General features: G+C 38.4%; 2 protein-coding genes across 3 annotated transcripts in view; both read left to right on the top strand.

Moving 5' to 3' along the window:
- LOC135198660 (methylosome protein WDR77-like) overlaps positions 1-2,921 on the top strand; it is a 46,939-nt gene extending 44,018 nt beyond the window's left edge. The window contains exon 8 of the mRNA XM_064226451.1: positions 2,758-2,921. Within this exon, the coding sequence (XP_064082521.1) occupies positions 2,758-2,872 (115 nt within the window). The 3' untranslated portion in view covers positions 2,873-2,921. The remainder of the gene's footprint in view (positions 1-2,757) is intronic.
- Positions 2,922-5,105: 2,184 nt separating this feature from the next.
- LOC135198658 (arylsulfatase B-like) overlaps positions 5,106-26,597 on the top strand; it is a 38,616-nt gene continuing 17,124 nt past the window's right edge. The window contains exons 1-3 of one of the 2 annotated variants that reach the window (XM_064226450.1): positions 5,106-5,237; positions 20,807-21,084; positions 23,955-24,118. In XM_064226450.1, the coding sequence (XP_064082520.1) occupies positions 20,814-21,084; positions 23,955-24,118 (435 nt within the window). In that variant the 5' untranslated portion in view covers positions 5,106-5,237; positions 20,807-20,813. Of the gene's footprint in view, positions 5,238-16,205; positions 16,362-20,806; positions 21,085-23,954; positions 24,119-26,597 lie in introns of those variants that run through there. The other variant, XM_064226449.1, reaches the window with a different exon arrangement.

Raw genomic sequence — 26,597 nt, 5'->3', positions numbered from 1 at the left:
TCTCTCTCTCTCTCTCTCTCTCTCTCTCTCTCTCTCTCTCTCTCTCTCTCTCTCTCTCTCTCTCTCACTTTGAAACATTTGAAAAAATATTATCACTTGATCTCTCAAAGTAAATATAATTAATTAAGTATCTCTATCGATAGGCCTGTGCATGCGCGCTCGCTCTCTATTGTCATAATATTTCATTCTTTATCGTATTGTTCCTCATGATTTCCACAAGTACTGCCCAAGTTTTAAAACCCTTTTCTCTCATTGTTTCAGATCCGTCTTTAATTACGTATGAATTTTACGCCAGTTTAGTGTCAAACATTACTTATAAGTAAGGTTTCACAGTAGGTTTTAAAAAAGAATGATTGATATTCTACCCTGAACTGACGCTGTGATTTTGAAGCTCCGCCCCCTTTCAAGAGTTGCCAGGTGTGCCATTATTGAACAATATATGTCCGAAGATTTTAAAAAACTGTATCTTAACTTTCCTTGCCGAGTGTACACTCGGCAAGGAATGTTAAGATACAGTTTTTTTAAATCTTCGGACATATAGTGTTCAATAATGCCACACCTGGCAACTCTAGAAAGGGGGCGGAGCTTCAAAATCGTAGCATTTTTTGCAACGATTAACTTTACACCATAAAGATTCTGTAGAGGTCCTTTACTAATTTATACTTGAATGTAGAAACAGGCTCTATATTATTCGTTAATGTTGGTTTGGTAACGTCAGTTCAGGGTAGAATATCGATCATCCATTTTTAAAACCTACTGTGAAACCTTATTTATAAGTAATGTTTGACACTAAACTGACGTAACATTCATGCGTAATTGAAGACGGATCTTAAACAAGGAGAGAAAGTGTTTTAAAATTTGGCCAGTACTTGTGGAAATCGTGAGGAACAATACAGTAAAGAATGAAATATTATGACGATATAGAGAGAGCGCACAAGCATACGCCTATCGATAGAGATACTTAATTCATTATATTTACTTTGAGAGATTAAGTGACAATATTTTTTTCAAATGTTTCAAAAGTAGGGAGAGAGAGAGAGAGAGAGAGAGAGAGAGAGAGAGAGAGACAAGCAAGCATAGGCACTATAGAGATACTAAATTCATTATATTTACTTTGAAAGATTGAGTGATAATATTTTTTCAAATGTGTTTTAAAAGAGAGAGAGAGAGAGAGAGAGAGAGAGAGAGCACAAGCATAGGCCTATCTGTAGAGATACTTAATTAATCAGATTTTCTTTGAAAGATTGAGTGATAATATTTTTTCAAATGTGTTTTAAAAGAGAGAGAGAGAGAAATTATAGATAATTGGTGACGGACTTGTGACGGGGAAAAGCAGAAGAAAGAGCGGTGAGTCGGTGCACAGATACCTGGGAAACGGGGTGATATGACTGCCAAGATCGTGCTGCACTATGCTAGATAAAATTTGAAGGATCAGAATGTTCAAGTCAATTCTCTAAGAAATTCATACCATAATCTTTATTTCATTCAACAGTTGCCATAACATTCAAAGATTGTAAAAAGACGTGGAAAATTTTAGACACAGGCTGCGGTCATTCTTGCTCTCTTGATATAATCTGTACTTTTGAAAATCGGGTTTCATCCTCAAATCATTCCCGAAAAAAGCTGTGTTAAGTAAAAATAGTTATTACCACAAATAACTCAACATGTATTGCACAGGCAATTAAAGTTTTATATCGTGTAAATAATGCTGATGTGTTGGGAGATCTTTCAGCCTCGCAGTAAAGAAATGCAGTCGTGTAGGGGTGTAGGCTACTACGAACTGCTTTGTAATGGGAGCATATAGCCAGAAAATCTTTGAGCTGACATGCTACTTTAACCTTGATAAAGATTTATGTTTAATGACGGTAGATTTGTAAACAGCAACTAGCATTCGACCCATGTCAACGTCAAAGTAATCAGTGTGAAATCCGTTACGTAAGCCAGTATCCAGTGACTTGCGCTTTCCTGCTCGAAGTTCTAGGGCTCCTCCACATCATAGAAAATGCTAGATTTGCTCAACCTACCTTAGCCTTAGCAACATTGGCTGCCATTGACGTCAGCTAACATTAAACGTTTTGGAATACATACATGAGTTTGTAGAAGCTAAAAATGATTGCATTCACCATTTACAATGATACAATAATATCCCCGTTCATGAAGGAAAACGAGTATATATTGTCGTCGTGATACATAGTACTACAATCAGAAATTCACATTCTATCTACCAGATCTCTATGAACGAATCCATCTGAGAAATTCCAATTACTTCGGACATATATCGTGTTTTTAAGTATCTGAACGGTTTTGTTTTGCAGTTTTAACTAATATGATATAATTTGCAGTGTATTTTCATATTCTAGATTAAATTTAGCGATATTATGTCTTTTCAGTAAAAACAAATGGGAAATTCGATGAACGAAAGCTAATGAAAACTGTATCTTCAGTTTTCTTGTCGAGTTTACATAAGGCGTTGAATGAGTTACCCTTGGCATGAGTTTGGATGGAACTTCCTGATTTTCTTGCTGCTTTCGTCTTTTGTGGCATTTTCCATTACTCTACATGAAGGTGGTGACACTGACTGATTCTCTCTCTCTCTCTCTCTCTCTCTCTCTCTCTCTCTCTCTCTCTCTCTCTCTCTCTCTCTCTCTCAATAGGCATGATATTGAAGGAACACCAATGAAGAAGCTAGTTATAGTAATGTACTCGACTTCTTTTTCTGGAGTGTAACATTTTATTTTTATATTTTTCTCATAATAGGTATGAAGATGACAGACACTCAGACTTTGTCCGTGGTATGGCATGGAAGGATACAGATACCCTCGCAACTTGTGGGTGGGATAAGAAAGTATATTTTCACTCTCTCTCTTTATAAAATTAGGTATATTGTATAGTACGTACCATTAAAAGGATCCAAATTTTGACTAAGGTTTTTATTTAACCTATTGCTATTTTCACTCAGTACTGTTTGTTTACATTTGTTAGTACTGTGCTGTTTACATTTGTTGTGCATCATCTTAAGAAATGGTATGCAATAATACAAAAAATGCAGTGATGCATGTTTTAACTTGGTTACTTGTAATATTGCATGAGGAATCTGAATGCAAATATGAATAGGGGGAAAATTTTCGTGATTTCTAAACATTTTAGGCTGCATTTTGCGCTAGAATTTAATGAGAAGTCCAGACCAGTCATTTTGATTAAAGTAATAAGTGTAAGTTTACAGTAAAGGCAGACTTCAGTAAAGGTATCTCTTTAGAGCCCCTAGAGAATTTGGTTGAAAAGTTTATGAAGCTAGAGAGTATGTGCAGTGATCTTTTTTGGATATGAGCGTCTGCAAAATGTTGTAGTCAGCTTGTGTTTGGAAAGTAATGGGAGAGGAAAATTTAGATGTATTGAAAATTATTCATTGTAAAAACACTAAAAATGGTAGGTACAATATATTGAAAAGTAGTACTCAGTACACAAATAGGTTAAGAAAACTGAGATAGTAAAAAGACAAAGAAAAATAAAGCAATTACAGTATATAAATAGAAGGATACTAGTGGTACTATAAAAGTGTCAACAAATTAGAGAAAAATTAACATATCTAGTAAGCATGGTATGAGTGAAAAGGTAAACACAGATAAAGGTAACAAATGAAACTATAAATAGTAACACAATTGGGCTTTTGTGAATGACCTTGAGTCACCGGATTGCTTTTCTTGGACAGAACAAACCACAATGCACATGGCATCAGTGGGTACAATTGCAGCATGAGTTGACAAAACGGTACAAACAGGTTTTTTGAAATGTGTCCGTGAACAGTGTAATGGTGACATGTTCTTTGTTAATGATCAGTTACATTTGTAGTGTGTTAACTATAAAGATTTCATTATTATTATTATAAACTATCCTTTAACCGTAGATGAAAAAGCAGAAAACCGGCCCCATACAGAAAAGGATATTGAAGCAAAAAGTAAACTGCAAGATACAAGGCACTGCAGAGATGTGTAGAGCCACAAGCTGTAGGTAGACACTGAAGTAGGCGTTACTTAAGGTTCTTCAGTCCCTAAACACAACCCCTTTCATCCCTTTTACTTTACCTATGTTCATTTTCTCTTTCTTCCATCTTACTTTCTACTCTAATCTAACAACTGTTTCATAGTGCAAATGTAAAGTTTCCCCCGGATACACTTTTCAAATCTCCCCTACTCTCGGTTCCCTTTTCAATGCTGAATGACCTTGTGCGTTCCAGCACTAAGTCTTTGGCCTAAATTTTATCTTCTATCCATATCAAGGATTGTTAAATGAGATTTTTGAGATTTTCTATGAACTTTAGTATAGGTTAAGAAATGTCAGGTTCTTGATTATTTGAAGTTGGGTACCTTTTTCTTTTTGTTCCCCTCAATTGTGGATATAGTTTGAAGTGGAGGGGGTGTGGATTGACTAAATTAAAGAACCATAGAAGGGAGAAGAGGACAAAAAGCTGATGTTCATTTACTAAATATTGGGGTAAAATTCCAAGTGGTTTTTTGTAGGTACTGAATAGTTTACTGAAACCAAGACTATCCCTTCATATTCTGTGCTTACTCAGGTTTCTCCTTGACCAATTGCCCACCACCTCATGTTTTTGGATGGTGTGTGACCCTTTTACCTATTGATCAGAAAATAGTTGCCTTATACAACTACTAGACGTGGTTCAGAAGTCACGTAAAGCCATTGGTCCCGTTGCTGAATGACCACTAGTTCCATTCAATGTAAAAACATCATACAAACAAACATATATTTAACTACTCATCAACAGCGCGTCAAACCCCATATATATCATATTCATGCCAGTCACTACCTGGTACTACACCCTCACGGTTTCTAGATATTAATAATGGCTTCTTTTCCAAAATATTCTTTCACTTCCCATTTTAACACAAGCTTATTCAACGTTTGACCTCCATTCTTTCCATGTGATTAAAATCAGCAGCCTGCCTGAACCTTTTTTCTCATTCTCATTCAGTAACCACACTTCCCTTTTGTAAAAAGAGACAGGAAGCGAGACTAGATGTTTAGCCTACATATGAAAGGTCAGAAATGACGGAAACCTTCCTGACTGTGTCATTTCCTCTGCTCCACAGCTTTCTGGTCGGGAGATGATGAGTGACAGCAGAAAGAAAGGCAGGCAGGTGTGCAGATCTGAAGGAATGTCTTATGATGATTCGATAGCCAAGTTTTGAGATATGATGAGGATATAAACAGTTTCAAAGGTAAGTTGTTATTCATCTTACCACTACTACTACTACTACTACTGCGTAGGTTTCGTTTTCGAGTATGAAAAATACTACCAATGATGATAATACTGTTAAGGAAAATATTGTCTAGGTTTCGTGTTCTAGGCGCGACAAGTAATAATAATAGTACTAATGAACCAAACAAAAACTTCTTTGTTTTTTTCTTAAGATTGAAAAAGAAATCCACGAAATCACCGTGTATAACGTGTTTACTTATAAGCATTTACATTTTATATGTAAAATAAAATGTAAATACTTATAAGTAAACACGTTTTACGCAGTAATTTTGTGGGTTTCTTTTTCAATAGCTAATGGTAAAAATGCTAAACGAAATATCGCATAGCTTTCGTGTTATAAATATGAAAAATACCCAAGTACTAATGATGATCATATGGATAACTATCATTATTGTTCTTGACGATAAGTGATGGTTTTCATCGTTGTAGACGGAATTATAGCGTATTGGTCTAATTTCGAAATTGTTTTTCCTCCAGACAGCGCATATGAGAAAAAAGAATAATAATAACTTCGCCTTCCCGCGCTCAGATTTTATCTCGCCAGAGTTTCTCCGCCCTACATATGCTGAGCGTTTTTAATGACAATAATTTTTAAGCAGGAGGAGTCATATTAGATATATTAGATTAATTTCCAAGGCACAAGACGAGTCATATTAGACATTGGTTTATTTTTTACTGCGATTGACCCGGGAATGACTTAGCACATTTATCGGAAGTGAATTTGTAAGAAATACTGCCGGGTCACCAGATTCTGCTGTACTATAGTTACGTAGAAATCGAAGTACTAGTTTAAAAGTAGTATGAAAGTACTTAACTTTACTGCTATAATATGGGTGTAAAATGATTAATTTTAATGTTTGTTGTACCTCAAATGTTTAGGCCTACATATGATCACTGAAGAAAGAGTAGGGATTGGCTCCAATCTTGGAGAAAATGTGTGTGTGTGTGTGTGAGAGAGAGAGAGAGAGAGAGAGAGAGTAGACATAACGATAGCAAATGCCAGAACTGGAAAATGGTTGCAAATATCTCTGTGGTTAAGTAGGCTCACTTGATGAGTCACACTCCATCGATTATATTAGCGCTTCTTTGCTGTTTTCACTCGTGCCATATTTATTCTTCCCTCCATCTGTAAAGGCTGAGGAAACAAAAGAGAGACGCCAGAGGCAACTTGCTTCCTCCGTAAGCTCGAGACAAAGGATTCGATTTCTCTGCAACCGTTATCATGGTCATAGTGCATTATTTTCTCTCGCGATTTTGAGGAAAGTTATTCTTCGCGTTCGAGGCGCGATTACTCTCTCTCTCTCTCTCTCTCTCTCTCTCTCTCTCTCTCTCTCTCTCTCAGTATAGGTGTTTGCGGTGTATAGGCGCGCATCGCTAGTCACTTGTTTATACTCTTTGAATTTTGATTGGCCGATGTTCATACGCATTCAAAAGACGTTTGTACCCTTAATAACGGTATCTGTGAAGCGTTTGGATGAGCCCGGCTGTAATGAGATGGAGGAGACTGCTTTGTGGGTGACGGTAGTCTCTCCCCCCCCCGCCCACCCCGTCCCCCACGGCCACCTCTCTCCTCCCTGAGAGAGAGAGAGAGAGAGAGAGAGTTAATTTTAGGATTATTGGTGTATGCCCAACGAGAATTCATGAAGTCTCCGTAGAGGATTAATGCCGTCAGTGCACCTCACGGGGTGCAATATGGGCATTACTAAATGTTCTGTGCAGCGTCCCTTCGGCCCCGAGCTGCAACCCCTTTCATTCCCTTTACTGTACCTCCTTTCATATTATCTTCCTTCTCTCTTGCTATCCATCCTCTCTTGACAATTATGTGCACTTGGAAGGTTTTCCTCCTGTTACACCTTTCAAACCTACCTACTCATAATTTTCCTTTCCAGCACTGAATGACCGCATAGGTCCCAGTGCTTGGCCTCTGGCCTAAATTTTGTATTCAGTTCCTTACCGACAAATTAAGAAATGAAAACATCATAAAACTGATAGTGTTTGAGCTTAAATTCGGCAGGTCGATGTTGAATCATTAGAAGAGCAAAGACCTTTATTTTATTTCGCTCCACGTGATGGATTTTTTTTTTTATATTTTTTATTTACGAATACATCATAATTGTCAAAATGAGTCGATAAAATATTATATTAATATATTCTGAGCGCGTTGACGAAGCGTCTACTAATACGTATATAGTCCCACCGGATGGTTTATGGTAATGAGGTTGGCCTCAGTTTCCATGGGAAACTTACGTAACGGCATCCGGCTATACAGACCATATTCCACTTCCGCTAAACATGGTAAGCTGCAGTGGCCAGGAGGCCATTATTGCAGCTAAGCCAACAACAATAATAATATGCTAATAATAGAGTGGAAACGATACGGACGAGACAGCGTATATTGGCCATTGAAAATACATAGGCCTAATGAATTTGGTCAGTAGATTATTATGTACGGTCTATCTTAAAGTACGACCATTTTGCTTGATAAATATGGTAGTACGAGTCACGATATGGCTACTTGCAAGCAAATTGCAAAACGTTCCATAATAATAATAGAGTGGAAACCATATACGAACGAGACGACGTACACTGACCATTGAAAATACGTACATAGGCTTAGTTGGTATCTTAAATTGCGACCGTTTTGCTTGATAGGAATTATAGTACGAGTCACGATATGGCTGCTTGCAAGCAGATTGTACTACCATATTCATCAAGAAAAAAGGTCGTACTTAAGATAGACCGTGGCATAATCTACTGATCAAAATCACTAGGCCTATGTATTTTCAATGGTCAGTGTACGTCGCCTCGTTCGTATAGTGGAAACCATATACGAACGAGGCGACGTACACTGACCATTGAAAATACATAGGCCTAGTGATTTTGATCAGTAGATTATGCACGGTCTATCTTAAAGTACGACCTTTTTTCTTGATGAATATGGTAGTACAAGTCGCGATAGAGCTGATTAATTGCAAGGAGATTGCAATGCGTTGCGGTATATTGCATCGGCTTAATATACTGTATTATACCCGATTTGAAGGAAACGTCAGGTTGGCCCAACCAAATAATCCTTATGCACAGGCTTCGTTTATTTATTTATTTTATTATTATTTATTTTTTTGTGGGGTTAAAGTATAAGGTTTAGCCGAATGTATTATTATTATTATTATTATTATTATTATTATTATTATTATTATTATTATTCAAATGGAAAAAGTGGAAAGGAGAGAGAGAGAGAGAGAGAGAGAGAGAGAGAGAGAGAGAGAGAGAGAGAGAGAGAGAGAGAGAGAGAGAGAGAGAGAGAGAGAGAGAATAAGTCCCAGTGAAATCCAAAGGAAATATCGGATATGTAAAGTAGCACTTATATATTTACCCTTCCCGGGAACATGAACATGCCATAGACCTATATAGTGTTTTATGATTTTGGGGGAGGGGGAAGGGGGTTATTGGAAGGATATACTGGTTGCAAATTAGACCTATCTGTTATAATCTATTGCAAGAGTTACTGTAGTAGAGGATCGGTCTCCATTTACAACTGGTTTATAATTTTATACGAGAGTCCTAGTCTTTAGTCTAAAGTTTGTAGAATGTCGGTAAAACTTCTAGTTTGTACTGTATCTTACTCTAGTTTAGAAAGAGTTCATTATACAGCGTAATTGGGCCTGGGTTATATTGGTTAAAAATTCTCGGTATAGGCTCCTATACGACTCCGCAGCTTGTATGTTTATAGAAAGATGTGCACACCTCAACATTCTTAGCCTTTTGACCTCGAAATTACAGTGATACTTTATAAGATATTCATGAAACAAACTTGCAGGCCTACCACTTTTCCCAAAATATAGGCCTAGCAATAGTTTAAACGTGCAGTTCTTACGGAACATTGCTTCTTTTGTTTGTTGGATGGGGAGGGTCCAGAGGTCCACACCGAGGAACCAGGAACAGCATTTAGCAATGTCTGCCCGGTTTAAACATAACGAAAATGAGATGGCAGTATACAATTTGCAAGAAATGAACTGCTAAGTCGGTGCCAAAACTGCCATGTTGGCCAGGTTAATGGAGCGTATCGTTATAGACAGATTTTGAGATAAATCCAGTGTAGGAGAGACATGTTTTTGAGATCAATAAGTCGCAGAGAATGTATATTTTCAGAAAAAAACATGACTAGGATAGAAATTCGAACATAAACAGACAAAGGAAAGAAAATTACAGGTTAACATGACACCAACTCTTGGACGTGCCCGCGGAGGTCAGCTTGACCTCGAAAAGGCGAACTTTTCCCTCAAAAAAATTTCAGCTCGATGTACTGCATAGTCTAACGAGTGACCTGCATTCTCGAATCTACATTGCATTCCAGTTAGGGAAAGGCAATTAGGCCCGCCATTGCTTAAAAATGCTCATGCAATTGTATGAGCGACAGCAACCCGGAGATTGGACCAGACTTGGCCACTTCCAGGCAGATCAGTATGAACCGGTCAGCAATATGCAAGTCTGTGTCAGTTGGAGAAAGCAAGGTTATTTGTTGCTTTCCCCCCCCCCAAGAGCGACGTTTGTAAATGATGTATATTGACGTTTCGTAATGAGGATTCGGTCATTGATTCCGTTTGACGTTGAGATATATCGCATGTTATTATTGATGATTGTATCTGGAATATAGGTCTAGACGCATACCACAAGACGCCTCCGTACCAAGACCTACAAAAGTGGAATTTTCTTTTGACGTTAAATGCCAGGCAAGCAAGCAGGCAGGGGGGGCCAGAGGAAGGAATTCTCTCTCTCTCTCTCTCTCTCTCTCTCTCTCTCTCTCTCTCTCTCTCTTTCCGGTTCATAGCGGTTTCTTGGCCCTGCATTGGCTTACGTAAGGTTTCTTCGAACTGTCTGGAATAACTGTATATATAGCTTTCTGAAGAAATGGCGGTGGGAGGGGGGTGGGGGATTTGTTTTAGTAATTTATTAATCTTTTGTTTATTTATATTATATATAGATATATATATATATATATATATATATATATATATATATATATATATATATACACACATATAGTATATATGCTTAAAATCATATTAGATGCACGTGACTTTAGTAAATAAGCGAATACTACAGGAAAATGATAGGTAGAAATCCAAGCCTATCTATAACTTTCCTATGGTATTCGCTTTATATATTATATATATATATATATATATATATATATATATATATATGTGTGTGTGTGTGTGTGTGTAAGGGTGATTAATTATTTAAAAAGAGGGAAGGAAAAACATTGATTAAAGGTGACCCTATGCTGGTGATGATATGTCTCTCCTAATAATTTTAGGTCATGAGAGCTCCTCCGTCTGTGACCTCAGTGGAACAATGACTGAAATGATATTCATATAAAAAAAGAGAGTAAGAGAGAGGAAACCCAGATTTAATACAGTTACGACCGACCATTACTGGTTTTGTCTGTTTTTTTAAAGGACGCCGCTGTATGTAGGTACCTTTACCCTGTGATGAAGACAGTTGTTGTTGTAGGTCTAGGTTATCGTCACGTTTTTTTTTTTTTTTTTTTTTTTTTTTTCCTGTCATTCCTATGTACGTGTAGCTCGGAAGTGTGGGTTTATATTGCTCGCATTAGGTCTAATATTCGCTGGGGAGATAAGACATTCTATTATAAAGTGGTTAAACCTTTAGTACTGTAGTTGAATTATATAATGGTTTTATTTTAAAAGCTGCTGCTGTAACTGCATCCTGTGGTAATAATTGACATATAGGCCTAGGTCTCTCGCACAGCTTTAACCTCGTTGCAATAAAATTACTATACTTTTAGTAACCTGGACAACCTTTAATAGTAGTTGTTGACATTTAGGCGTATAGGTTATTGGCACAGTCTGTTTTGCGATCAAATTGCCATGCTTGCAGCCCGGAAATTTGGGTTGGCGTAGAGCGAGAGATCTGCTGGCATAGGGCCAACTGAGTCTAGTCTAGGAACGCCCTTAAGATCCCAGAGGGGACAGATGGACTCACTGGGTCGAGGATATCATTTATAAATGTGATTTTTCCAAAACGCGATATGGAAATGAGTGTATACTCTGATCCCCGATGGGTTTATAGTACTAGACACGGCGTCGCGTTTGGCTCCCGCCATGTTTAGTACTATAACACCTCGGAGTAGGAGGAGGAGGAGGAAGTGGATGCATATACCGGGTTAAAATAGAAACTTTTTAAGCAAACCACACGGCAATAATTGGCCGTAAATCGCTCAAATTTGTGGCCCCGGGGCGTGGGAGGCTATTTTGGCAAAGGAAACACATTTGGCTTTCCTGTGGGCGGGTTAATTTTGGGCAATCAGTGAGTATGATGTGTTTTCTATGTAGTTGCTTTTTTTTTTTCTTTTTTGTATATATGGAGCTCTCTCTCTCTCTCTCTCTCTCTCTCTCTCTCTCTCTCTCTCTCTCTCTCTCTCTCTCTCTCTCTCTCTCTCTCTCTTCAGCGTGATAAAATGAAGCTATCAAACATATTCTGTTGCATTATCAAGATTGCAATATAAAAGTGTCTATTTATTGAGAGGGAAAGTTGTTTGCAATGTATATATCAATATACGTATATATTCATCAAGAAACAGATTTATCGATAAATAGACCTATTATTTATTCATTTATAGTTATGTATTACAAAAAACACGTATGCGCAGTGAGAGAGAGAGAGAGATAGCGAGAGAGAGAAGTCCGCGGAATTACAAGCCATGTGGTGCAGAATTACGACGACATGAAAAAAAATAAAAATAAGAATATAGGTGAACGTACGAGTCCACATCATTTCATAACACTCCCCCAACTTATTATTTATTTATATTTTTTTCCCATCCACAAGAAGTAGAGTTAGGATCCACAACTGCGCATGCGCGGCCTGCCTTTCCTTCTTGCCCGGAAATGGCGCATAAGAGTTGAAAAAAAAAAAAATCAGAATCTTGCTATTAATGTCATGCACTGACCGATCGGGTTCAGTGCCTGGTTCCTTTTTTGGTAATTAAGGAATATTTCTGATTATTTCTTGTTGCTTTATTCTTTTATTGTCTTGTTTTTATCATTATTTTTCATTATTTTTTTCCCGCGCATCTCTCCGGGAGATGTGTGCGTCTGTCCATCTTGGGTTGGCCGGTTGAAGTGCTTATACGTTTTTTAGACCTATGATGATGATGATGATAATAATAATAATAATAATAATAATAATAGCAGATTAAGTCATACTTATAATATGACCTAAATACGAAGCCATTCTGAAAATCTATCAAAAGTAAGCCTAGTGAATAAAAAAAAACAGATTTATCGATAAATAGACCTATTATTTATTCATTTATAGTTATGTATTACAAAAAACACGTATGCGCAGTGAGAGAGAGAGAGAGAGATAGCGAGAGAGAGAAGTCCGCGGAATTACAAGCCATGTGGTGCAGAATTACGACGACATGAAAAAAAATAAAAATAAGAATATAGGTGAACGTACGAGTCCACATCATTTCATAACACTCCCCCAACTTATTATTTATTTATATTTTTTTTCCCATCCACAAGAAGTAGAGTTAGGATCCACAACTGCGCATGCGCGGCCTGCCTTTCCTTCTTGCCCGGAAATGGCGCATAAGAGTTGAAAAAAAAAAAAAATCAGAATCTTGCTATTAATGTCATGCACTGACCGATCGGGTTCAGTGCCTGGTTCCTTTTTTGGTAATTAAGGAATATTTCTGATTATTTCTTGTTGCTTTATTCTTTTATTGTCTTGTTTTTATCATTATTTTTCATTATTTTTTTCCCGCGCATCTCTCCGGGAGATGTGTGCGTCTGTCCATCTTGGGTTGGCCGGTTGAAGTGCTTATACGTTTTTTAGACCTATGATGATGATGATGATAATAATAATAATAATAATAGCAGATTAAGTCATACTTATAATATGACCTAAATACGAAGCCATTCTGAAAATCTATCAAAAGTAAGCCTAGTGAATAAAAAAAAATAAAAAAACTCGTTAACGGTTATTATCTCAGACGTGGACATATTAGGCGCGCGCGGTCTTTGCTAAAAACAAATAACTAACTATTGTTAGGTCGCCGACTTCACCTTCAGGCGTATCTGCTTATTATTATTATTATTATTATTATTATTATTATTATTTTATTATTATTATTATTATTATTATTGATTTGCCTGCCGCTAAGTTGTGTTGTGCCGTGCCGTACTGTGTCAGCGGAGAACATGACTCGGGCAACGGAAAAACTCGTTATTTGGGGAGAGAGAGAGAGAGAGAGAGAGAGAGAGAGAGAGAGAGAGAGGTTCATGCAATAAGATCAACATCGGTCCACAGATCAGGCTAAAAAAAAACATTGTACGGATAAGTTGTCGATTAGAGAGAGATAAAGAGAGAGACTGTATATAGCAACCGCTCATACATATTTACGTCATAATACGAACTTCCAACAAACGGTGAATTTGATAGGATAAACGTCCTTAGAAAAATTCAAAAATTCCTTCATAAAAATCAAATTTCCGGTTATATGCAAAGCGAAAAAAGATGCTATTAAATACACGAGTTAAAACTGTAATTCAATACAGGATTAACAATTCTAGAAACAGGGTCTAAACGGTTATGTGGAAACTGTCACTATACGCCATTTTGAAAAATAATAATAAGGATTTTGACGCTATGCATTTTCCCACGTAAATTTCCAAAATAAAAATTTAGCGAAGTTTTATTTTTAGAGGTTTTTAGAGCAATTTAGGGCATTTTAAAGCTTTCTTTTAAGCTGTTTAGCGCTTTCTTGTTAGATTTTAGAGCTTTCTTTAAGCTTTTTTAGAGCTTTCTTCTAAGCCTTTTTGAGCTTTTAAGATTTTTAGTGCTTTCTTTTAAGCTTTTACAGCTTTTTAGAGCTTTCTTTTAAGCTATTAAGAGCTTCCTTTTAAGCTTTCCAGATCTTTTTAGAGCTCTCTTTTAAGCATTTAGAGGTTTCACTTAAGCCTTTTAGAGCTTTTTAGAGCTTTTTCTGCTGCTCTGCACAAGGCAATTGAGCATCGAGATTATAGCAAGAGTGACGACTTTAATCATCTCCCTCCCTCCATAGCAACTCCGTTTCTGCTATGGGGAGGAGGAGGGGTTGGGCTGAGGGGAGGGGGGTTGGGGGGAAGGGGGAATGAGAAAGTTCCCATACATTAGCTAATTGGTTCGGTGAAGGGCCGGAGGAGAATTTGGGACAAAAAGGAAAAAAATGAGAGTTCGTTAGTACTACTTGCATCATTCCGTACCCTCTCTCTCTCTCTCTGTATACATATAATTTTTTCTTTAATTTTTCATCTCTCCATTGACTGGTGAGACGAGAGAGAGAGAGAGAGAGAGAGAGAGAGAGAGAGAGAGAGAGAGAGAGAGAGAGAGAGGTCTCACACATGACCGGTAACTGTAAAAATCCAAACTAGTTTTATAGGCAATCAGTTTCTGAGTCATTATGCGCTATTGACTGACTGAGAGAGAGAGAGAGAGAGAGAGATGCATGGCTAGTGTCACGGAAGGTTTTTTTTTTTTTTTGTAGCAGTTGGCAAAAAGAACGCTATAGGCCTATGCAGGGTTATGGCGCCATCTATTGGGTTTTGTAGGTGGGTATAAAGGTCAGATTTGTGTGTGTGTGTGTGTGTGAGAGAGAGGAGAGAGAGAGAGAGAGAGAGAGAGAGAGAGAGGGAGTTTCATGCAATAAGATCAACATCGGTCTACAGATCAGTCTAGAAAAAAAAGCATTGTACGGATACAGTTGTCGATTAGAGAGAGAGAGGGCGAGATTATGAGCATCTCTGGCAGATGATGGAGAAATTGTGCAACCATCGTCCTTTCCTACTTCGGTATTTTTTTTTAAACCTAACCTGTATTTGCCTTATAATTGCTGACCTGTTTATATTTATTTGTGTTCATCAATTTCTCAGTAAAAATGAAGTCAGGAGACTTTGGAAAATAGAAAAAAAGACGGTATTAGACTGAACAGAACATTTTTTATCTATTTGTTTAGTTATTGATTTTCAGATAGACGCAACCAAAACTTGATCGGTTAAAGAAAATGTATTTTTTTAACCTTACAAATTGGTGTCAGTTATTATTCCGTTATTTCCAAGTTTTTTCTTTTTTTCTGAATGTTACAAGGGTCGACGGACCTGGTAATTACGGGTGGAAAGCGTAACGATTAAAGATCGCTGAGTTTTGCCTTAAAAAATATTAAACAAAAACTTGCGTATCGTTTGACTTACAGTTCGCTGATACGCCTGAACTAAATGCTCTTTAATGTGACATGGGCCTACATTGTTTTTAATACATTTCATATAGGCCTAGATGTTTGATATGAATAGTTCATGTTTTAAATGTATTACTTAAACAAACAGAGTTTGCTGATACGTACAAACGTGTTAATGTAACATATGCCTACCTCGTTTGTAATGCATTTCATATAGGCCTAGATCTTTGATATGAATAATCGTTTATGTTTTAAATGTATTATTTTGCTAATAGAGTTCGCTGAAATGTACAAACGTGTTAATGTAACATAGGACTACCTCGCTTTTATGCATTTATTTCATATAGGCCTACATTTTGATGTTTAAAATTTATTGCCTATAGGCATACATGTTTGAATGCATTTTCTAGTGTATGTTAGTTTAATATTCATGTATAGATGAATGACGTAAGTTGTATAGTTGTTTATATATTGGGTTAAATTCATCTTAGTAGTTGAATGCTGAATTGAGTGGTAACTGTCAAAGTTCAAGGTCAGAAGTGTAAAAAAAAAAGAATGATAAAACAAAAAATAAAACTTTTAAAAAGAGCCCTAGACCTAGACCCACAAGTTAAACTATTTATTGATTTATCGATTAATTTTTATTTAGGCCAGAGTTCCAGTGGCCCATGCAGTGAGGCCATCAGAGTTCGGCAGACCAGGTGGAAGTGGTCCTCCTGGTCTCTTGGTCCCACCCCTAATCCCCCACCCAAACCCCTTACGGAACCCGAACCTAGCAGGACTGGAACCACTTGCTCTGCTCAGTTCATACACAGCCATCCCGCCAGGAGGAGTGTTCAGGTGTGTTTGTGTGAGTGTTTGTGTGTATTTTGGTGCGTGTTTGCGTGTGTTTTGTTCTTTTTTTTATTTAATTCGGGACGGCATTTGTTAATCTGGTACATTTTCGTACTTTCTTGGTACGCTAATCGAATCAGATTCGGCCAAAGAACTATCTTCACGAAACCACACCAAAGCTAGACCGAAGTTTGTAATGTGTTCTTATTCCCGTCGAAAGACTTCCATCCACGTCGAAAGACGTCCTCCCACGTCGAACGACTTTCATCCACGCCGTATGACTTTCACCCACGTCGAATGACGTTCATCTACGTCGAACTACTTTCGTCCTAGTCGAATGACGTTCATCTACGTCGAACGACTTTCATTCACGTCGAATGACTTTCATCCAAGTTGAACGACTTATCATTCATGTCGAATGACTTTCATTCAAGTCGAAATACTTTCATCCACGTCGAATGACTTTCATCCACGTCGAACGACGTTCATCCTCGTCGAACTACTTTTCATCCGCGTCGAATGACTTTAATCCACATCGAACTACTTTCTTCTACGTCGAATGACTTTCATTCACGGCAAAACGACTTTCATTCACGACGAATGACTTTCATCCAATTCGAATGACTTTCATTCATGTCGAATAACATTGACAGTTTTTTTTTTCACTGATATTCAAGGTTCAGCTTTTTTGTTTTTTGTGTTAGTGTTTGAGTTGGCCAAAGGAATGTTATAATAGGAAGGTGAGTTCAGTGGCTTCCTCATTATCATACGAGAGAGAGAGAGCGAAATATTGAAATTTTCATGGTTGCAACCTTATAAGCCTATTAATACATACACCAGATGTACAAGTATAAACATGCTCTCTGTATATGTCGAATGTTATACATATACATATACATATATATATATATATATATATATATATATATATATATATATATGTATATATATGAAGTATTAATATCAACAGCGTGATTCTCTCTCTCTCTCTCTCTCTCTCTCTCTCTCTCTCTTCTCTCTCTCTCTCTTTCTTTTGTTTCTAGAAACTCCAACGCCGAGGATGTAGTGATCACAAGTCTTCTAAATTGAGTTTACTCTCAAATTTATATATATATATATATATATATATATATATATATATATATGATAGCTAATAGTTCTCTCGGGACATTACCCTACAAACTATGGAATTCTTTAACCATCTTCAGTGTTCCCCGCCTACTTTAATTCTGTGGCGATGTAGTGTTCTAGAAAACAAGATAAAGAATGAAAAATAAGTAAAAAAAAAAATTACCTAAACCGGTTCTCGTTTGCTCCAATATTTGACGGAGCGAGTTTGCTGTCCCATATAATGAAACGATTCTGGAAACCTAGAGAATCTCTCTCTCTCTCTCTCTCTCTCTCTCTCTCTCTCTCTCTCTCTCTCTAAGAGATAAATTCCTTCCGGTTTACGTTATGCATCTTTGATATCCAGGTTAAGAGAGAGAGAGAGAGAGAGAGAGAGAGAGAGAGGCCAAATATGTGTGTGTGAAATGTCAACTCTTAACTGGATCATCTGCATGCACCGGATCTGAAATTATTTCATTAAGTGCAAATTATGCATAATCGCTTCAGGTAACATTCTCTTTATGTCAAAGGAGAGAGAGAGAGAGAAGTAGGTTTAGATTAACCATATACATGTCTAGTGCTGGCTCGACGTGGTTCTTCTAAAAGTAAGTAGACGCGCGCGTGGAGCACTTTTGTTTGTTTGTACACTCGACAAGAAAAGTGAAGATACAGTTTTCATTAGCTTTCGTTCATCGAATTTCCCATATGTTTTTACTGAAAATACATAATATAGCTAAATTTACTCTAGAATATGAAAATACACTGCAAATTATGTCATATAAGTTAAAACTGCAAAACAAAACCGTTCAGATACTTAAAAATATGATCTATGTCCGAAGTAACTGGAATTTCTCAGATGGATTCGTTCATAGAGATCTGGTAGATAGAATGTGAATTTCTGATTGTAATACTATGTATCACGACGACAATATTTACTCGTTTTGCTTCATGAACAGGGATATTTTTGCATAATCGTAAGTGGTGAATGCAATTATTTTAGTTTCTACAAACTCATGTTTGTATTCCAAAGCGATTAAAGTTAGCTGACGTCAATGGCAGGTCAATGTTGCGACGGCTAAGGTAGGTTGAGCAAATCTAGTTGCATCCGCAAAAGCGTTTTCTATGATGTGAGGAGGAGCCCTAGAACTTCGAGCGGGAAAGTGCAAGTCGCTGGATACTGGCTAACGTCTCTAGTCTGATCACATTCCTGCAAGCAATCTGGTTGACCTCTTTAGTTTTAGTCTTTTATATATATGGACTAACATTCCATATTTTTATTATGTAATCATTACAAATATAATGAATTAAGTATCTCTATCAATAGGCCTAAGGTTGCTCGCTCTCTCTCTCTATCGTCATAATATTTCATTCTTTACTGTATTGTTCCTCACGATTTCCACAAGTACTGACCAAATTTTAAAACCCTTTCTCTCATTGTTTAAGATCCGTCTTTAATTACGTATGAATTTTACGTCAGTTTAGTGTCAAACATTACTTATAAATAAGGTTTCACAGTATGTTTTAAAAAAAGAATGATCGATATTCTACCCTGAACTGACGTTACCAAACCAACATTAACGAATAATATAGACCCTGTTTCTACATTCAAGTATAAATGATTATAGGACCTCTACAGAATCTTTATGGTGTAAAGTTAATGGAAATCTAGAAAGCAACAAATGCTATGATTTTGAAGCTCCGCCCCCTTTCAAGAGTTGCCAGGTGTGACATTATTGAACGATGTATGTCCGAAGATTTTAAAAAACTGTATCTTAACTTTCCTTGCCGAGTTTACGTGCCCATGTTCTCACAGAGTGTCTGTAGTAGTAGTAGGAGGAGGAGGAGGAGGAGGATAGTAGTAGTAGTAGTAGCAGCAGTAGTAGGAGGAGGAGGAGGAGGAGGAGGAGAGAGAGAGAGAGAGAGAGAGATATGTTTGAACTCAGGATATAGGTCTAGAGTTAGCCGGAGGCAGACTGAATAGTACGCACGTAATGGACATAGGCGCGCGCGCGCGCGCGTGTGTGTGTGTATGTGCGTATATTTATTTTTGCAAGTGGGTAGTGTGCATGAAACATCTACTATAAGCAACTTCAAACTTAATCAAATACAACGAGCTCAAACTACGTTCTACTCCAGCTGTGAACATTCAGAATGTCTCGATTGTCTTCCTATCCATAGGTCTACTAGTTACGCCCCCGCCCTCTCCCCCCAACTCTCCCCCTCCCCCATTCCATAACTGCATTGTGGATTTGTAGTCCAACAACGCCGAGAAAGCCCGAACAATGACGGTAATTACATTCGCTGCGAGTTATAATTCCGCAAATTGTCATAGGTCTAGTCAGCGCCGTCGAAATGCGCCCGGACAATGTCATTTGGAACAATGGTCCTTTTATTATAATTTTAGGGGGCTTCCGCCGCCGAAATTTGCCCAACATATAATTATCCAATATAAATGGCCCCTTTTTCTCTTAACGAATCATACCTGACTTCTTTTTTTTTATATATACATAATTCATGACGGGATATATGGTGTATTTATGGCTCTCCGAACTGCAAGACCTAGAGAGAGACTTCTAGACCATGGGTGCGCCACGAGATTTGGGACGCAAGGTACGCCCACAGCCGGGCCGTTTTTAGAAGGGACAGATAGTACCGCCACCACCTTTTTGGGGCGGGGTGGGGTAGGGGGCCGGGTGTGAGGTTGCGGAGGAAACGGTGCCAGAGTTGTTTATCAGTTTTTGGGCAGCCAGAGGATTTTAGACTCATGTTGTATATAGTAGGTCTAGTTGCAGAGTTTAACAGTTTATTTATTTATTTATTTATTTATTTATTTATTTATTTATTTATTTGTGTGTAGACCTAGTTGCGGAGTTTTGAACCTTAGTTTTTTATTTATTTTTTGTGTAGGCCTAGTTGCGGAGTTTTGAACCGATTTTTATTTATTTATTTTTTATTTATTTATTTTTGTGAGACGATAGGTCGTTGTTTTGACGCATAAAATGACACAAGACACATTTATCCATTTTGTAATAGATATTCATAGCCAAGAATGAGTTTTGATTTTAACGAATATTGCGTCTGTAACTGATGCCATTGACGACTTTGTCTGTGGAATGTAACGACTTTGCCCGTGTGGAATGCAGGCGACTTTGTTTGGGGCATTGAGTAACGCACGTACACACACACACATACTCCTACACACACACACACACACACACACATGGACTCATACACACATACACACACAAAGAAACACATGCACGACCACACACACAAACAATAGTACTATAACGCTCTGACTAAATCCAGAACCATCTCTGCTTCGTCCCGCCCCCTTCCTCCAGGAGAGTGATGATCAGCCATGGCTGGAAATGGAAGGTTGCAGCCGTTTGGGTGATGACCCTGCTGGCCCTAGGGCGCCTCTCCCATTCCAAGAAGCAGTCCGACCCACTGACCACGACGGAGGAGGAGAATGCTCCGGCGGGAGTGGACGGCGGCGGAGGGACCTCAGGGGAGGGACTTAGTACTACACCACCACCACCACCACCACCACCACCGACGTCCCCACCTCCCCCTAGACCGAACAAGCCCCACATCATCCTGATGGTGGCGGATGACTTGGGTGAGTTTTGGCGCGCTTTCCCTCCCCTACTCTACCGGCATCCCCTCCCTCCCTCCTTCTCTTATTCCCTCCCCTTTTCCCTTACATTTTACGCTAAGCGACACCTTCCCTCAAACACGACCGTTTTTCCCCCCTGAAACGAAACTTTGTTTAAAATGGCAGCGACAGAATGGCACCTTCTTCCCTGAAATGACACCTGCCATTAAAAATGATCGTCACCTTCCCTGAAAAGATGTCTTCTTGAAATGACACCTTCCTTAAATGACATCTTCCCTAAAATGACGCCTCCCTAAATGACAACTTCCCTAAAATGACACCTTCCCTAAATGGCATCTTCCCTAAAACGTCCTTTTCCCTAAATGACACCTTCCCTAGAAGGTCCTTTTTCCCTAAATGACACCCTTTTCCTTAAATGACACCTTCACTAAAACGTCCTCTTCCCTAAATGACACCTTCCGTAAAACGTCCTCTTCCCTAAAACATCCTTTTCCCTAAATGACACCATCCCTAAAACGTCACCTTCCCTAAATGACACCTTCCCTTAAAATGACAAAAAAAATAAGACACTTTCCCTAAAACGTCCTTGTCCCTAAATGACACCTTCCCTAAAATGACAAAAAAATAAGACACCTTCCCTAAAACGTCCTTGTCCCTAAATGACACCTTCCCTAAAATGACAAAAAAATAAGACACCTTCCCTAAAACGTCCTTGTCCCTAAGTGACACCTTCCCTAAAATGACAAAAAAATAAGACACCTTCCCTAAAACGTCCTTGTCCCTAAATGACACCTTCCCTAAAATGACAAGATAAGGCACCTTCCCTGAAACGCCCCGTTTATACGAAACCTTCCCTTAAAATGATGACACCCCTTAATTGACACCTTCCCTTAAACGCCCTCTACCTTAAACGACACCTTCCCTTAAAATGACACCTCCCCTTGAACACCTCCCCTTAAACGCCCCTCTCCCTTAAATGACACCTTCCCTTAAAGTGACACCTCCCCTTAAATGACACCCATTTAGACGTCCCTTTCCCCCAAACGACACCTTCCCTTAAAATAACACCTCCACTTAAACGACACCTTCCCTTAAACGTCCCTTTCCCTTAAATGACACCTTCCCTTAAACGCCCCGTTCCCTTAAATGACACCTTCCCTTAAACATTCCTTTCCCTTTAAATAACACCTTCCCTTAAACACCCCTCTCCCTTAAATGACACCTTCCCTTGAAATGACACCCACCTCCCCTTAAACAACACCTTCCCTTAGACGTATCTTGCCCTTAAATGACACCTTTCCTTAAATTTAATGACACCTTCCCTTAACGCCCCTCTCCCTTAAATGACACCTTCCCTTAAAATGACACCTTCCCTTAAAACGACACCTTCTCTTAAAATGACACCTCCCTTACACGACACCTTCCCTTAGACGTCCCTTTTCCTTAAACGACACCTCCCCTTAAACGACACATTCCCTTAAACGCCCCTCTCCCTTTAAATGACACCTTCCCTTAAATGCTCCTTTCCCTTTAAATAACACCTTCCCCTTTAAATAACACCTTCCCTTAAAACGACAATTTCCCTTAAACGACACCTTCCCTTAAAACGACACTTTCCCTTAAACGACACCTTCCCTTAAAACGACATCTTCCCTTAAAATTACACCCTCCCTTAAACGACACCTTCCCTTAAAACGACATCTTCCCTTAAAATTACACCTTCCCTTAAACGACACCTTCCCTTAAAACGACATCATCCCTTAAAATTACACCTTCCCTTAAACGACACCTTCCCTTAGACGTCCCTTTCCCCCAAACGACACCTTCCCTTAAAATGACACGTCTCCTTAAACGACACCTTCCCTGAAACACCCCTCTCCCTTAAAAGGACACCTCCAATTAAAACTGAAACATCCCCTTAAATGGGGACACATCCCCTTAAAAATGACACATACCCTTAAACGACACCTTCCCTTAAACACACCCGTCTTCCCTTAAATGACAACCTTCCTTAAAATGAACCTTACCTTAAACAAAACCTTCCTTAAAATTACACATTCCCTTAAAACGAAACAATTTCCCTTAAATACGACACCTTCCCTTTAAAACGAAAACTTTCCCTTTAAACGACACCTCCTTAAACGACATCTTCCCTTAAAATTACACCCTCCTTAAACGACACCTTCCCTTTAAAACCCCGAAACATCTTCAATTAAAAGTACACCTTCCCTTAAAACGGACACCTTCCCTTTAAAACGACATCACCTTATAAAGTTACACCTTCCCTTAAAACGACACTTCCCTGTAAAGACGTCCCTTTCCCCCAAACGACACCTTCCCTTAAAATGACACGTCTCCTTAAACGACACCTTCCCTGAAACACCCCTCTCCCTTAAAACGACACCTCCACTTAAAACGACACATCCCCTTAAAATGACACATCCCCTTAAATGACACATCCCCTTAAACGACACCTTCCCTTAAACACCCCTCTCCCTTAAATGACACCTTCCCTTAAAATGACACCTTACCTTAAAACAAAACCTTCCCTTAAAATCACACCTCCCCTTAAACGACACCTTCCCTTAGACGTATCTTTCCCTTAAACGACACCTTCCCTTAAATGACACCTTCCCTTAAAATGACACCTTCCCTTAAACGCCCATCTCCCTTGAAATGACACCTTCCCTTAAAATGACATCCCTTTAAAAAGACACTTCCCCTTAAACGATACCTTCCCTTAAACACTCCTTTCCCTTTAAATGATACCTTCCCATAAAATGACACCTTCCCTTAAAATGGCATCTTCCCTTAAAACGACACCTTCCCTTAAAACGACACCTTCCCTAAAAAACGAAAATCCTTTCTGGCAGGATGGAACGACGTTTCGTGGCACAACAATTTCGTGGTGACGCCCCATCTGGGTCAGCTGGCCTCCGACGGGGTTATCCTCAACCAATCCTACGTCCTGCCTACCTGTACCCCTACCCGGACCGCCCTGCTTTCGGGCAAGTACCCCTTCACGATGGGCATGCAGGTGAGGGAGGAGACTGGTTTTGTTCTAACCCCTTGTTTCTCTTCTTCTTCTTCTTCTTCTTCTTTGAATTCTCGGTTTTATATAACGTTTATTTTCTGTTATTTTTCTATCTTTATAAAATATATTTATCATGTCTTTTTTGTTTTATATTATTATTTTATTCTGTGGAACGTTTTGCTTGCCAGTTAATAATAATAATAATAATAATAATAATAATAATAATAATAATAATAATAATAATATTTTGTTAAGAATGATTGCTACTTCAGCACTATTAATCTTGTAGAGAGTCTTCTCTATTTTTCTGATGACGGCTTTCTCGTTGTTGCATATACTGCCGAGCAACGCACTAAAGGGCATGGTAAAATTCGGTTGAGTCATTTGGTTTATTATTGCTTATACAATTCTCTCTCTCTCTCTCTCTCTCTCTCTCTCTCTCTCTCTCTCTCTCTCACGACGTGTGTGAGGAGGACCGTGCCCCTCCCCCCCAACGAAAGTACCACCAGAACGCATGAAACAAACACCGGACGTGAAGCACATTATCAGAATAATACCAGGGGTGACGCCACTCAGGTAGAAGCTAATCAAGAGGCTCCCAGTGATACCCCCCACCTGAGAAGGTCTGCAAGACTCGTAAACGCTCGCCATATGAGTCACACCTTCCCAGGAACCAATGAAAACTCGACCTGCTGGAGAGGTTCTCTATACCGTACTCGAGAGCCCGCAACACCACGATTTAGAAGAAGGACTCGCCACTCGAAAATTATGGGCTGCTCTGTGAGCAAGAGCCCGTGTTAACACAAGGTCAGCTTAATCAAAAACAACAACAACACTCGAATTCAGTCCCTTAGCAGTCATCGCTTGAGAATGTCCTGCGGATCAGGAGGAAACGTCGCGTTGGAGAGAGAGAGAGAGAGAGAGAGAGAGAGAGAGAGAGAGAGAGAGAATTGTATAAGCAATAATAAACCAAATGACTCAACCGAATTTTACCATGCCCTTTGGTGCGTTGCTCGCCAGTATAAACAACAACGAGAAAGCCGTCATCAGAAAAATAAAGAAGACTCTCTATAAGATTAATAGTGCTGAAGCAGCAATCATTTTTAACAAAACATGTTTACGAGAGGGGTCTCCTTCCGAAATAATAATAATAATAATAATAATAAGTTTTTTAAATATCAGAATTACTACAATGAGTGAAATTAAGCATATGATTTTTAAACGTCAAAATACAATGAGATTCAGCAAGATTATATATCTATATATATATATATATATATATATATATATATATATATATATATATATATATGTGTGTGTGTGTGTGTGTGTGTGTGTGTGTGTGTATATGTATATATATTATTTAGACTGACAAAACAGTTGTGGCATTTGCTCTTCAATAATAATAATAATAATAATAATAATAATAATAATAATAATAATAATAATAATAATAATAATAACTACAATCCTCGGGAGTGTGGTTTGAGTTGCAGTTGGTTTAAAAAAAAGGACCCCCTGGATATAAAGACGTTTCTTATGACGTTGGTTTTAAAAAGGTACCTCTGGATTTAAAAATGTTTCCTGTGCAGTTGGTTTACAAAGGAATCCTCCTGAATGTCGGCCTAGGCTTATAATGAAGATGTACCTGAGCCGTTAGTCCATAATTTTCTCTTACTTTTCTCTGCTTTCTCTCGCCAAATAGAAAGCCAAATAAAAGCGAAGCAGAGCGAGCAAGAAACCAAGCAAGGAAAACAAGTAAGAACGAGAGAGAGAGAGAGAGAGAGAGAGAGAGAGAGAGAGAGAGATGATGGGGCCACCTTAAAGTGTGAACGCCCGAGCGCGCTGGATTCAACCAGTTACATTGTGACGTCATTCCTCGCCGAAAAACGCATTGAAAGCAGAAACCCTCTTTTCTTCTCCTCGTTTTCCCGTTTTATCTTCATTTCCTGTTTATTTGATAACGTTTGTATTTTTTTCCGCTGTGTTTTTTATTGCTTTATCGCGTCACTGCAGCAGCTACCGAGCGAAATGAGAGCTTCAGCGGTTGACATTCCACGGGCGGGAAAAGACGCAAAGTTGTCGGTAAAAAGAAAAATAAATAAATAAATAAAAAATATATATATATAACAAAAGAATAAAGAATTAATGTAAATGTTACGGCGGGGAGCGAATCAAGATGGAGGACAAGTGTTAGACTGAATTAAGAACCAATAGATGGAGGACCAGTTACGAATAATAAATACAGAAGTTGAGCCTGTGATTGGTACTACGGCGTTGAGCTCTTAAAAAGGAATAGTCTCTCTCTCTCTCTCTCATATTCTTCTTTTTCTTATCCGTCATAAACTCTTCTCTTTTATAGAGTTAACTTCATGGACTGGTTTCAATGTGCAGTTGGTGTAGCAGACGATAGAACTGGGACTATTTCTACAACCAGTAGACGCATCTTATCGATAAGAATCAAGATAATATATATATATAT

Source organism: Macrobrachium nipponense, chromosome 22 (genome assembly GCF_015104395.2).
Source record: "Macrobrachium nipponense isolate FS-2020 chromosome 22, ASM1510439v2, whole genome shotgun sequence".
Taxonomy (NCBI): Eukaryota; Metazoa; Arthropoda; class Malacostraca; order Decapoda; family Palaemonidae; genus Macrobrachium; species Macrobrachium nipponense.
Note: the sequence above shows the minus strand (reverse complement) of the source record. Positions and strands in the feature narration are given on the sequence as shown.